At 40.5% G+C, this 14,460-nt stretch overlaps 1 protein-coding gene across 22 annotated transcripts in view; it reads left to right on the top strand.

Moving 5' to 3' along the window:
• The window catches only part of ELAVL2 (ELAV like RNA binding protein 2), a 193,771-nt gene that overhangs the window by 138,138 nt on the left and 41,173 nt on the right, over window positions 1-14,460 (top strand). For all 22 annotated transcript variants that reach the window (XM_089317905.1, XM_089317915.1, XM_089317948.1 and 19 more), the window contains one exon: window positions 10,309-10,412. In XM_089317905.1, coding sequence (XP_089174031.1) covers window positions 10,309-10,412 — 104 coding nt within the window. The remainder of the gene's footprint in view (window positions 1-10,308; window positions 10,413-14,460) is intronic.

Below are 14,460 nucleotides of genomic sequence, written 5' to 3'. Positions count from 1 at the left end.
GCTTGATAAGAATTTAGAGGGTTTAATCTACTCTGTTCTCGATAGCTTAAGACTGAGTTGTGTGGGAGTTCTTAATGTCTGAAAATGTGATGTATTAAGAACCCAGAGAGTTGCCAACTTAAGCAAGGTCACACTGCATTGCCAGCAAATTCATAATTACTGGGACTGGAATTATAAGAAAATAGATCTCTACCAGTTGCATAATCAGGACAGATATGGCCATAAAAATTTTGAAAGGAAAATGTCCTATTGCTGAGGACATTCACTGCTCTTTGTAGAATCAGGCTGCTTAGGTAATATTTACCAAATGATTACTATTTACAACTTTGATTTCAGCAGAAAAGTTTTCATTTGAATTTCACTACAGTATCTTCATATATTTGTGAAGTTTTGAAAACCATTTAGAAATTAGGACCTTTTTGTCTCAGGCCAGCTTTATTAGCATTTGGGTGGAAGATGAGTCTTCGAGTGAGCCATCTGTCTTCTGTATTATGTGAGCATCTAGGTTGAATTCTCTGTCCTTGTTATAATCGCTAGTAATGTCCTTTGGGAAGTTCGAAAAACACTGAGGTTGTGGGGAAGCTGGCTTGGGCTGTAGTAATAAGATCTCGCCAGTCTTCCACCTCACAGTTTGATCTTACTCATTAGAGGGCAGCAAGGAAGACCTGTTTCATTTGACCTGAGTAAGATGAGTGTTTAAATGAGAGGGCTCGTTGCATCTAGCGTGCTGCCTTGGAGGAAGGAGACTCCCACTAAGTCAGGAATTAAATTTACAAGAGAAATGTGACTGGAGAGTGTTGCGTCCCTCTGTTCTCCTAAGATTCTCTCAGATCATCTCTGCTGTGTGATACCCACATGATTTTACTGTATGTCAGGTCTGAGATATTAAGTAGAGTTCCCTGGGAAGGTCTGGCTTGCCTTGCTTCAGTGCCAGAGTTGTAGTGCACAGCCTGTCTGAACAGACACACATATCGAGTGCCCAGGAACAGAAAGTCCATCTGAAGAAATACAGCACATTTCTCACTTTCATTTATGTTCGGGGGAGGATGGGAGAAGGGTGTTTAGAAAGAGGGGAACCAGGTCTTTTTTTTTTTTTTAAATAAACCTTGGAATGAACACTCATTTTTTTCCCCCCAAATTCAATTATTTGCTTTCTTAAAGTTAAGGTATGCATTTTTACTTGGGAGCTGTGTTTGGAGACAAAATCTTTACATCCTGTCTTTTTTCAGGTATTGCATTATTAGACCTTAGGTTGCAAGAGACTTGCTTGACAGACAGGACTGTGGTGGCCTGTTTGTACTAACTGTGGGATTTTTAAAAAGATTCATGCTGCTTTAATTCTCTTTTATTTCATAAAACATTACTACTGCTCTAAATGAAATAATAGATACACATCAATCAGTGTAGTCACCTTTTATTGTTGATTCAACTACCAGGTTTTTACAGAATTCATTCTGCATTTTATTTGACTTGTACATGAATAGTCTCGGCAGACTTAATTATATTAGTGAAAAAGCACTTTCAACAAAATTATATGCTGACATCCCATAATTCATACTTACAGATTTGTGAACCAGATTTATGTAAATCTATCAAATTACTCTAGATGACATTATTTTTTTAAATCGAGATTTCATTTTAATGATATTTATAGAAAATTTTTATGAAAAATTTTGCATGAACTATTTTAAAAAACGTATCTCATATACACTCCCTTGTGAAGAGAGAATCCTGTATCATTTGAAGATCTTGTCTCCACATGATCTGCAATCCATCTGGTGTAGTGTAGGGACATGGGGAGCATGTTTGTAAGGACAACTCTCCTGGACCATGACGTCCTGAAAGGCAGATGCTGCTGTTCTTTCATTTGTTCATTCATTGAATCACTGAACATCTAATTAATAAACTGTGCTAGAGTTGTTGTTGTCAGGAACTAAGTGTGGCTTAGCTCACTTAACAGTGCATCCAGATGGGTTCAACACACACATATGCAGTGACATAAAGGTATAAGGAGGCTGGCGCCGCAGCTCACTAGGCTAATCCTCTGCCTGTGGTGCTGGCACCCCGGGTTCTAGTCCCGATTGGGGTGCTGGTTCTGTCCAGGTTGCTCCTCTTCCAGTCCAGCTCTCTCTCTGGCCCCGAGAGGCAGTGGAGGATGGCCCAAGTCCTTGGGCCCTGCACCTGCATGGGAGACCAGGAGAAGCACCTGGCTCCTGGCTTCGGATCAGCACAGTGCACTGGCCATAGCAGCCATTTGGGGGAAGGTGAACCAACGGAAGGAAGACCTTTCTCTCTGTCTCTCTCTCTCACTGTCTAACTCTGCCTGTCAAAAAAAAAAAAAAAAAGAAAAGAAAAAGGTATAAGGAACTGAGAGAGGATTAGGAAAGAGCCCTGAACCATGCACATTGAGATGAAGCAAGCTGTGAAATCAAATAGTCTCAGAGACAGTATCACAGGAAATGGTAGAATTGGTTGAAGAGGTTATGTGTTTCAAACATAGCAGACTCTGTATTTTAGGGTGCACCTGTAAGAGTAGTTGAAGTAAACAAGAAGCTGATGGTAAGCTTGATAACCAGAGCATGGTCAGATTTGTCACTTAGGAAGATCACACAGACAAGATTATAGTGAAGGGTGACTGGTTGGCCGGCGCCGCAGCTCACTAGGCTAATCCTCCACCTAGTGGCGCTGGCACACCGGGTTCTAGTCCCAGTCGGGGCGCCGGATTCTGTCCCGGTTGCCCCTCTTCCAGGCCAGCTCTCTGCTGTGGCCAGGGAGTGCAGTGGAGGATGGCCCAGGTGCTTGGGCCCTGCACCCCATGGGAGACCAGGAAAAGCTCCTGGCTCCTGGCTCCTGCCATCGGATCAGTGCGGTGTGCTGGCCGCAGCGCGGCGGCCATTGGAGGGTGAACCAACGGCAAAGGAAGACCTTTCTCTCTGTCTCTCTCTCTCACTGTCCACTCTGCCTGTAAAAAAAAAAAAAGGGTGACTGGTTTTGTAGTTAATAGCAATCTAGGGAGGGAAGGGGTGATGGGTCAGGATATTGTAGCAAAGGCAGGATGTAACTGTGTAGTAGAACTTGAGCTGAAATAAAAATCTACTTGCCCATCTTAATTGATAAAAATGTGAACTTTTTCCTTCAACTCTTGGATCAAGTATTGCTTTTGGGATGATTTTTTTTTTCATTTTAAAAATTTATTTATTTGAAATGCAGAGTTAGAGATTGGGAGAGAAAGATATTTTTCTCCTTTTTAAAAATTTTATTTAAGGTATACAAATTTAGGAACATAGTGATATTTCCCACCCTATCCTCTGTCCTATCCACTCTGCCACCCTTCCTCCTCCTTCCTTTCTTTTCTTTCAATTTTTACAATGGTCTGCTTTCAGTTTACTTTATACTCGTAATAAGACTAACTCTACACTAAGGAGTTCAACAAATAGAAAAAAAAGAATAACAAAAAAACAGTTCCCCAACAGTAGAGACAAAGGGTGTGAACAATCATTGAATCTCAAAATATCAATTTCACTCTTAACACATTACATTTTCAGTACTCTATTAGTTACCACAGATCAGGGAAAGTGTATGGTATTTGTCTTTTTCCATCCACTGGTTCATTCCCCAAATGGGTATAGTGTCTGGGGCTGGGCCAGACTGAAGCCAGGATCCAGTAGCTTCTTCAGGGTCTCCCACACATGGGTGTAGGGGTCCAAGCTCTTGGGCCATTCTCCGTTGCTTTCCCAGGTACATCAGCAGGGAGCTGAATCAGAAGTGGAGCAGCTGGGACATGAACTGGCACCCATATGAGATGTCCACCATTGCAGGAGATGGCTTTACCAGTATGCTACAGTGCCAGCCCTGGATGATCTCTATTCTGTCTAGACTATATTTATTCTTTTTTTTTTTTTTTTTTGCCTACCATGGAAATTTTATCTACAATTGCATTGTAATAATGGTACATATTTATATGGAATACAGTGTGTCTCAGTACAATGTATGCATTGTATAATGATCCATTCAGATAGTTAGAATTTCCATCACCTTAAATGTTTGTCACAGTTTTCTTGTGAAACATTCAAGATCCTCTTTTCTGGCTATATTATTAGCTATTGTCACCCTGTGATGTAATAGAACAAAAAAACTTATTCTTCTCCTCTAATTGACCACAATAGCGATCCCACTGCTATGTATACACAAAGAAGATGGAATCAGTATGTTAAGGAGACATCTGCACTCTTGTGTCTACCACAATACCACCCACAAGAGTCAAGACATGGAAAAACCTAACTGTACATCACTAGATGGATGGCTGAAGAAAATGTGTATGTGCACATTGGAGTGCCACAGTCAGCCATAAAATCTAACCACTATAGTTAACCATTAGCCTTGCCCATCGATTTCCCTCTCTCGCCTGTTTCTTTTTTCTTCACAACCCTTCTTTTCTTTGAATACACTGTAGAATTAGTTCATTTGTCTCACCCTTTGAGAATGTAAACTTGATAAAAATGAACTTCCTATCTTTTTTTTTTACCCTCAGGTCTAACAGAATAGACTTGCCATAATTCTTGAACAAATAAGTAGAAGATATCTAGTATGGCTCTTGTTTATTTAAATTCAAAATTTTATTTATCGCAGTTTCATATTGAGAAGAATCTCATTTAATACTGGTTGGATAAAATTAAATTAATGTACCAAGTTTATAATCAAGAATTATGGCTGTCTGTTGCCTTTAGCTTTAGACCAGAGGGGGTAATTTGATATTCTGAATGTTGGTAGTAATTTGAAATAGAAAAGGCTAAATAAAATGACCTTTGAATGAAACAGGTCCAGAAGAGTGTGTATTTTTAATTAAAATATGCAATTAAAATTTTAATTAAAGTATGCTATTAAAGGCAATGTAGGTGGCAAGGGAATGGCTGATGCTTTGAATTACACATAGTTTGGGATAAATTGGCATTTACTGTGTTTCCCACAGTAGCACTTTGTCATTAAATGGATTGTCTTCCTGTTACTCTTCCTGTTCTGACCCCCATGCAGCTTTTGATAGTCCTCAGTGCCTTTCAGAGGTCTGTGGAGTGTTTCGGCTCTGTGCTATAGATCACTTGACCATGATTCTAAGCAGCCTTTTTATAACTGTTCTCCTTGTGCCAGGAGCATTTATAAGTGATTCTTCTATCTTGTGGAGAAGGGATCCTTTTCTGTGGCATATATGTTAGATCAAAAAGGAAGATGGAGAACAAAAGGCATTCATACACAGCAGTGTACACAATACATGCTGAAGTGCAGTATTGACCAGGGGTTTCCAGTACCTATGTGAAGGTCATAGGCTGTGTGACTGTTCAGCTAGCTGCTTCCATTGTGAAGTTCCAGAGTCTCTGTCACTGCTGGTAGGACCATGACTTGAATCAATGGTTCCAAAATCCTTAAGCACATGTGACCACATGTAGCTAGCTTGTAAGGCTAGCTGGGGACAAGTGGTTTTGATTCTTTTTTTTTTTCTTAAGATTTATTAATTTTAAAGGGGGTGGGTTTTGCTCACTATAAATGGCTCCAACAGCCAGATCTGGGCTGGGCTGAAGCCAGGAGCCAGGAGCTAGGAACTCCATCCTGGTCTCCCTTGTGGGTAGCAGGGGCCTATGTACTTGGGGCCATCTTTCTGCTGCTTCCCAGATGCAATATTAGGAAGCTGGATTGGAAGCAGATCAGCAGGACTTGAACCAGTACTCCTATATAGGATGCAGTATCACAAGTGGAGGCTTAACCTGTTGTGTTATAATGCCAGCTCCTTGATCCTGTTCTTAATTTTCAGCTATCATTGAGAATATGTAGGCTTGCAGAGACAGAATTTGTTTATCTTGAAGGCTTTTTTGAAAATGCTTTTTAGCTTTATCACTTTGATCAGAATTTTCTTTTTTTTCTGAAAAATTCTATTTAAGATTTTATTTGAGAGGTAGAGTTACAGACAGTGAGAGGAGAGACGGAGAGAAAGGTCTTCCTTCTGCTGCTTCACTCCCTTAATGGTGTCAACAGCTGGAGCTACACCTGTCCGAAGCCAGGAGCTTCTTCCAGGTCTCCCACACAGGTGCAGGGGCCCAAGCACTTGGGCCATCTTCCACTCCTCTCCCAGGCCATAGCAGAGAGCTGGATTGGAAGAGGAGCAGCCGGGACTAGAACTGGTGCCCATATGGAATGCTGGCACGTCAGGCCAGGGCTTTAACCCACTGTGCCACAGTGCCAGCCCCTTGATCAGAATTTTCTTTTAATCATATTGGTTTCCAGAGTGGTTATACTTGGAGTTTAAATGTAGAGCCTTAAAAATTTTTAAAGAAGTGATTCTTGATTTTGAGATTATCAGTATGCAAATTCTAAATTCACAGTGACTTGAAGAGTAACCTTAGATGATGTGGGTAAATGATACGTCGTTTCTGAGCCTTTTTGATAGCTTGTGACCATTACTAACTGATAAATAAAAGGACTGGGGAAAGTGGATCTGGGCTGAGTGTTTTTTCTGGATGTTTGACTTGCCTACTCATTTAAAAAAAAAAAAAATCTGCCCTCACTTATAATAGCCAGAAAAAGGCTCTATGTAGCTAAATTAAGTTTACATTGTCAAAAGAATGGATAAGATTGTCAAAGAAATTCATATGTAGTGAAACTGATATTTACACCATAATACAGATACTTAGAAAGTGGGCAACCAAGAAGCAATTTTTGTATAAAACTTTTGACAGAGAATGCCTGGTTATGTCATGCTTCAGATATATTTAAGGTAGTCTGGGATCAGGTGTATGTCAGTTGTGAATTGGGTAGTGAAGAGAACAGTGTTTGAAAGAGTCATGGATGCAGGGCCTGACTCCACTACTTCCTACTGCATTTTTGATTTGTAGAAGCTGATTTACCTTGCCACGCTTAAGTTATCATTTGTATGTTATTGATAAAGAATTTGAATATTGAAAATGATTAATGTGAGGCTAAAATTAAATGGTAACATACTGTGTAGTTAAAAGGTGAGAGTGGGGAGTCTTGTCTGTCTTTGCATCCATCTGTAATGCCTTTATGTATTTTAAGCATCTGGTAAATACTTGCTGGCTGGGCTAACTCACTTTACAGTGAGATCTGTAAAGTTCCTAACTCCCTTAGGTAATCCTGACAGCATTTTTAATGCATGCACAGGAGTGGATTTAGGAGTACAACATTTTAGCAGTAGATAACCTCATTCATATTATTTTGCTTCGGATATTAGCAAAATTTTGCTTACCTCAGCCACTTTCTAATGGGTGGGTGGCAGTAGGTAAATTAGAAACTAAATGCCACTAGGTAAAATTAGACATGTTTTTTCAAGGAAGAGAGATTATTTAGCAATAAATATTGTCTAAGCAGAATCAGTATTTATAAGGAGTAGAAACTGGACTGATTCATTATTACAGCTAGCCATGGTTACCTGAGGAAATCATGTCACAGACCCATTCAAGGGATATTTCCTGTGATGATTGTGGTGAAAAAGTCAAATGAGTAACACCAGGAAGCTTCTCATTCAGTCATTTAGCAAATCTTCGAGTGCCTGCAACATACTAGGCAAACTCGGAGGCCAGCAGAGGAGATAGCCAAGCAGGACAGGCTTTTCACTTTGCTTAGCGATCCTACCCCAGTGGATACTGCTGTGGCTTAGACTGAATTCAGGAGGCCAGTCAACTGTTCTTTGAAGTGGTAGAAAACTTGGATACTTAGGAAAAAGACAGCCATATATATATATATATCTTAAAAGTACAGCTGTCAAAAATGCAGTCTTCCCTGCGGAGTATTCTACATGCCCAGACTGTCAGCACTTGGCTCCCTCTCAGGGTTCCCAGAAACCCAGAGTTGCCTGTATTCTCTCTCTCATCATTTATGCAGTGATTTGTTAACCTGGTTGTATGATACAGTCACCAGGATTTTTAAAGCTAGTACCAGAACTTCATAATAGAACAATAAAGTCAGAATTTGGGGGAATGGGGATTCAGGCATCAAGTTTTTTTTTTAATTTATTTATTTATTGGAAAGTCAGAGTTACCCACAGAAGAGAAGCAGAGAAAGAGAAAGAGAGGTCTTCATCTGCTTGTTCACTCCCCATTTGTCCGCATCAGCTGGAGCTGTGCCGATCTGGAGCCAGGAGCTTCTCCCGGGTCTCCCATGTGGGTGCAGGGCCCAAGGACTCGAACTGGCACCCATATGGGATGCTGGCACTGCAGGTGGTGGCTTTACCTGCTACACCACTGGCCCCAAGAACTTTCTTTAAAGTTTTCTAGATTATAGTGGCCTAAAATTATGCCCATTTTGGTCACCTTTTCAAATTGAGAAATTTTTCTTTAGTTGAAAAGTTGAGACTTTTGGGGTTGAGTTTACTTATGTGTATGTGCCATTGATTCCAACTGCTGAATACCTCCTATTTTCTGAGATTGAGCCAGGGGTGAAAAAGAGTCACAACAACAAAACTTATTTTGAAGTAGCTTCTACTCCACAAATTTTCACCTTTTTTGTTTTTTGGTTTTTGGTTTTGCTACTTTCCCACATACTATCATTGGCTGAGATGTCACCACTGTAAATCATGTTCATATTTTCCTCATCTAGATCCTAAAGACTCCCTTTAGAAAATTAAGTTTATTGGGGCCAGCACTGTGGCACAGTACGCTAAGTGGCCACCTGCAGGGACAGCCATATGGGCGTTGGCTCGAGTCTCGACTGCTCCTCTGCTGATCTTGCTCTCTGCTTGGACCTGTGCACCCACATGGGGGACTGGGAAGAAGCTCCTGGCTTTGGATCCGCCCAGCTCCGGCCATTGCAGCCATTTGGGGAGTGAACCAGCAGATGGAAGACCTTTGTTTCTGTCTGTAATTGTACCTCTTAAATAAATAAAACCTTAAAAAAAAAAGAAAATTGTTTATTTGATGAAACCTACCCCTCCCTCCCTCTCCCTTTCTCTCTCCCTCTCTCCTTCCTGCCCCCTCCCTGCATGTATACACACACACTCATACACACACACATACATACACACACTCTGCCATGCAGATTTAATGATAGTGACCCATTGTGAGAAATGTGTCCTTGGGCAAATTTACCATTGTGTTAGTCAGAGTGTGTTTATAGGAGCCTAGCTGGCATGGGTCAGTCACTCAACATATGAGACTGTGCTAGCATAACAAGGGCCTATGATTTTACAATAAAATTTTTTATAAGTAGGAGCATACTCTAAAATACAATAGAAAGTATAGTATAGAAAATCCATGATCTAGCAACAGGAGCTTAATACCATTACCAGTTATTATGTTCTGTAGGACTGGTAGCACAGTAGGTTTGTCCACACCAGCATCACCACAGACATATGCCTGATACATTGTGCTAGGACATTAAGAGAGCTGTCGTCACAGAAATTTTTAGCTCCATTATGGAGAACCCCTGTTATGTTTGTGATAAATCTGTCCTTGACCTAAATGTCATTATGTGACACATGAGTATGTGCATCATACACAGATGATGCTTCACTAGTTTATTTGCCTTTAGAATGATGGATATTCTAACTGCTGGTTTTCTCCCCAAATGCTCTCAACAGCCAGGCTGGGCCAAACTGAATCTAAGAGGCTGGAATCCAATCTGAGTCTAGTATGTAGATGGCAGGATGCAAGCACTGAAGCCATCACTTGCTGCCTTTCAGGGTGCATTATCAGGAAACTGAGCTGGGACTTGAACCTAGGCACTTCAGTATGGGATGCAGGAGTCCCCAGCGTTGTTGTAGCCACTGTGCCAGACACCCACCTGATTCTTGACTATTTTATTCTATACTCTGAAATAACTGTACTTGGGTAAGACCGTAAACTTGTCGGGATACAACTTGCAGAACACTGGTGGGTTCCTGGTTGGTGTTTGCCGTCTTCTGGTTTTATGGGTAAGGAAACTAAAGCTGAAAAGGTGCTCTCCTTGAAGTGCTCTCAATAGCTCCGTGGAGATTTTCACCCACAGTTTCTGAAGCTGAATGTTGCCTTGCTGCTGGCACACTGGCTGAGCCATGGCATGTGTGATAGAACACTTTGGGGATGTGTGGTTTTTTAAACAGCACTGCCTGCTGAGTCCAACTGATGTTTAAACTTGCAAATATAGTAGACAGGAGATGAATAAAAAAGAAAAGACTACATGTATATTTCTAGGAGAATTAATGGAGAGTTCTTTTTACTACTGAGAAAATATGCTGGTGTTAATGACAAGACCATATGCCAAAATGAAAGTCGATCTCTGTTGATGTGTAGAACTAATATATGCCTTTTTCCACTTCCCTTTCATTAGGGCAGAGCTTGGGATATGGCTTTGTGAACTACATTGACCCCAAGGATGCAGAGAAAGCTATCAACACCCTGAATGGATTGAGACTTCAAACCAAAACAATAAAAGTATGTCTAAAAAATTTTATATGTACATGTAGAACAGAAGTTAAAAAAAAATCAAGATTTATCTGTAGGTTTTTTTCACTCTTAATTTTGGGCCAGTAGAAACACTTCTCTGGGAGACAGAGTGGAGCTGTTTTGTATTTTTTGGGTGATGGGGTGGTAAACTGTTCAGTGGTTAATGCTGTCTGTAATCACGCATATTAATAACAGGACTAAACAGCTTTCTTAGACAAATACTTGATGAAGGCTGCCGAATTAAATCCTTTTCCCTTGTAGGTAATTATTTGCTCTGCAGCTTGAGGGAAGCCTGAGCCCACTTCCAGTGCCGGGGTCGTCAGCCTCGTTCAGCACAGGCCACGGTGACTCTCTGGGGGAACTGTGAGCTGATGCAGGCTCGGCCACTACTTCCTGACTCTGCCACTGTTGCAGCACAGAAGCACCCACAGTCACTGCGTACACGAATAGAAGTGATCCAGTAGCACTTTACAACACTGACACTCAGATTTTCATAGAATGTTTGTCACAAAATACTGTTTTTATTTTTTCCTATTTAAAAATCATCCTTGACTCATAGATCGAAGAAAAGCAGTTGGCAGGTTGCTTGGTGCTTGGGCAATAGTTGGTGATGGCAGATTCAGCTTACTTTGAGGAGGCTGAAAGAGCTTATAGGACTCACGGGTTATTTTTCCTGTGCTTTTTTTTTTTTTTCAAGACCTTTGTATGTAATTTTTCTGATATTTTTCTGTTTCTGTGGATGATTGAAATTGTTATGTGGGTTCTCTTTGGATAAGAAGTTAATCCAGTGGATAGCATATCTTTATTTTGCTTTAGGAAATAAAGGGGATGTTGTCTCTAGCCAGTTCTTAGAACCTGTACTATCCATTTACCATCCCTTGCCCAGACATCACCAATCAGTCATGGCACTCTTTCTTATTGAATCTAGAAGTGACTCCCAAATATTTTTCAAAATCATGCTCCAGCTAGCCTCTATCAATTGACTCAAGTTGAAACCTATTTTCTACCCTTGATTTAACAAAGCAGCACAGTGTACAGCCTGAAGTTGTGAGAGGAAGTTAGTCAAGGCTGAATGTGGCATCCGTCTTGCTTAGAGACTTGTCTGGAAGATTTCTGCTCTTTTTTCAGGTATATAAGACTGCAGGATCATCTTTGTGCTTAAAAGTTACTTCTCTCAGAATTGTCAGTTAAGATAATTTGTTAGCTCTGGGTAGTTTTGACATCTCATTCTTTATATTTATTGGCCCATAAGAAAAATGCCTACCAGCTCTTTTCTAACTGCATAGGGCCTCCCCAGTACACTTGGATGTAGGATGTCCAACAATTCTAGAAAAATGTCCCGTGAAAAGATTCACCCTTCTATTAGAAAATTAACTGGTTTAGTGTTATCAAAATTTGAGGAAAAAAATTAGACCTTTAATTTAATAAAGACAGGTTTGTTTTGACTTTTTTTTTTTCAACCTGAACTGCCTTTTCTAATTGTTCACGTTTCTCTGCATACTTTCTGTTTGTGTCAGACATTAATATTTTAGAGAATGATTAAGAAGTAATTGAGGACTCAAAAGACATGCATTGTCCATTTATGAGATTTGGACTGTTTTGTGTGCTCTTCCTTTTACTTAGATTTTTGCAGGCTTTCTTCTCCCTGCTTTTGTTGATTTTCAAGATTTCTGCTAATTTGTCTTTGTTCTCATATTCTGAGTTGTGGTTAAGAAGAAAATGGGATGGGTTGAGGTGGCTCATCCTGGGAAATACCCTTTCCTCTTCCAGAAATAACATTCGCTGTATCCTTAGTTGAGTCGGTTCTTGTGCTGTACATTCTGACTGCACTAAGATCCAGGAGAAGGTAGATATAAAGGGAAACGGATCACTATAGGAGAAATGGCCGTGGCCTTCAAGGAGATCACTGGTGACAGCTGCTCTCTTACTGCCCATCATCCAGTCTTCTCTGTTCAGGGCCCAGCTGCTTGGGTTGAGTACATGGGAGAAAGGACAAGACTGCCTTGTGGCTTTTATGCTGTGACATCTGCTACTTCTCTTCTGATTTTCTGAAATGCAATGGTGGTGATGGATAAGCAGCAGGCTACTTCTTTCCCCGCCCCCATTTGGTTCCTGCAAAAATATCAGATAACAGCTGGTATCCTCACTTTGGCCCAGATTTCTTTGAGAGGCAAAGCAAACCATTTTCCAAAAGTATATAGCACCCTTTTTTGCCTGTTTGTTCTTGCTATTTTTTTCTTCTTCTTATTTTCAATTAGATAGGTTTTGTGCACTTACAACAAGGTCTTAAGCCAGGATTCTCTAGTGTTCACGGCTTTAAGTACCTTTTGGAAGCTACATTTAAGCCATCCATTCCCTGGGATGCTATTCCATAAATTAGTGTCTTTTTGCATCCTCTAGTTCATCCTGATGATGGCTGTCAGGCTAATCTTACAAAACACCACTTTCCTCATGTTACTTCTTACTCAAAATTCTATCATGTTTCTGTACTGTTTTACCATATCATTTGGCTTATCTCTGGAGGAGTGATGCCAGTGCTATTGCTGTTCTCCACTGTAGTTGGACTGGCTCTTCACTTGTAAGCAGATCTCATTCCAGCCTCTGCATATGCTTTGTAGCTCCCACTTCCTGGTGTACCCCTTCCCACTCATTTTTAGCTTGGAGCAAATTTAAAGTCCCTCCTTCAGCTGCTGCATTGCTGGGTTGTTCCAACTCCTCTAAGTTCCTCTTTCCCTTTAGACTCTATTCTTTACCGGTGGGGAACCAAAGACTTCTTGGGACTGAGATAAAATTCAAGCCTAAACAGTACTCTCTGCCCCCGTCTACATGGAGACCTTGGTCATGCATTTTGCCAAGACCAGACTATTGAAGACACAGTTGGGACTCAGAGCCTTATCTCCTGATATCTACGTCAGAACTCCTCTCATGACACTATGCTTTACTTTAAAAAACTACAGAAAATTAGTGTATATTTAATGAAAGAGTATATAAATGCCTGTGTACTCCTTGAATCTAGGTTTCTGTTTTTTCCAGGCTGTCTAGCATATAGTATGCTTTTTGGTAAAATTCCTGGTTATTGCAATATTGAAACACTGAATCAAGAACCATGAAAGGTGGTTTATTTAGTAGTTTCTCCTGGGGCTTCCTAATAGCATTAGCCCAGTAGGGTTTTGTGCAATAGATGATGTGTTGAATAACTGACATACATTCAGTATTTGTGCAGTGAGTGAGGCGGTCCCTCAGGCATTGTGAGATCCTAATGCACTTGTTTCCAGACTTGGTTGCCTCATATCACACTGGGAGTGAGTTAGAGATACAGGTTCCGGGTCCTATTACAGATCTGCTAGATCGTTGTCCACAGGTGAGTGTTGGAAATCTATATTTTTTAATGAATTTCTAGATTTCTGCCTTGATGATCCTTTTATAATTAATTTCATAACTCATAGCATTAATCATGCTTTTTCTTGGGAGTATTCCATAATAGTTCAGCATTTGGAGTTCAGAGTTGTTTGATATTAACTTTTTAAATGTGTGGCTTAGAAATTAGAAAAACTTTAGTATTCATTTTGTGTTAGGATGGAATGGATATATTTTTAATGGGAGCATTCATAGCTTCTAGGTCTCTTCTTCTAAGGATCACTCTTTTCTCTAACTGGGAAGATGCCCCAGCACTTGGCCTTGTTGGCAGCATCATGTTGTTCCTAGGCTACACAAGAGACAGCTATTACTAGTTCAACCTGCCCATGTTGCCCCAATACTGATTCAACAAAATGTGACTGGTACAAGATATTTTTAGCTTCTGATAATAAAGAGGGTAGTAAAGGCATCCAAGGGAGAGAAACATGGCAGCCTCAGACATTGTATGTCCATGGTTGATGGGATAGGGATGGGGATCGTGTCTCATCAAGAGCCCTCTGTGCCCCATGGGACCCTTCATTTGGTGGACTTTTTAAAGGTCAGTGGTTATGACTGATGTGTTCAGTCTTCATGTTCTTCACTCGTTTTAAAAAGAAGGTCATAAGTATTGATAAAATAT

This window comes from Oryctolagus cuniculus, chromosome 1, assembly GCF_051225735.1.
Source record: "Oryctolagus cuniculus isolate XC-2025 breed Fujian yellow rabbit chromosome 1, ASM5122573v1, whole genome shotgun sequence".
Classification (NCBI taxonomy): domain Eukaryota; kingdom Metazoa; phylum Chordata; class Mammalia; order Lagomorpha; family Leporidae; genus Oryctolagus; species Oryctolagus cuniculus.
The sequence above is the reverse complement of the archived record's forward strand: the minus strand, read 5'-3'. Positions and strand labels throughout refer to the sequence as shown.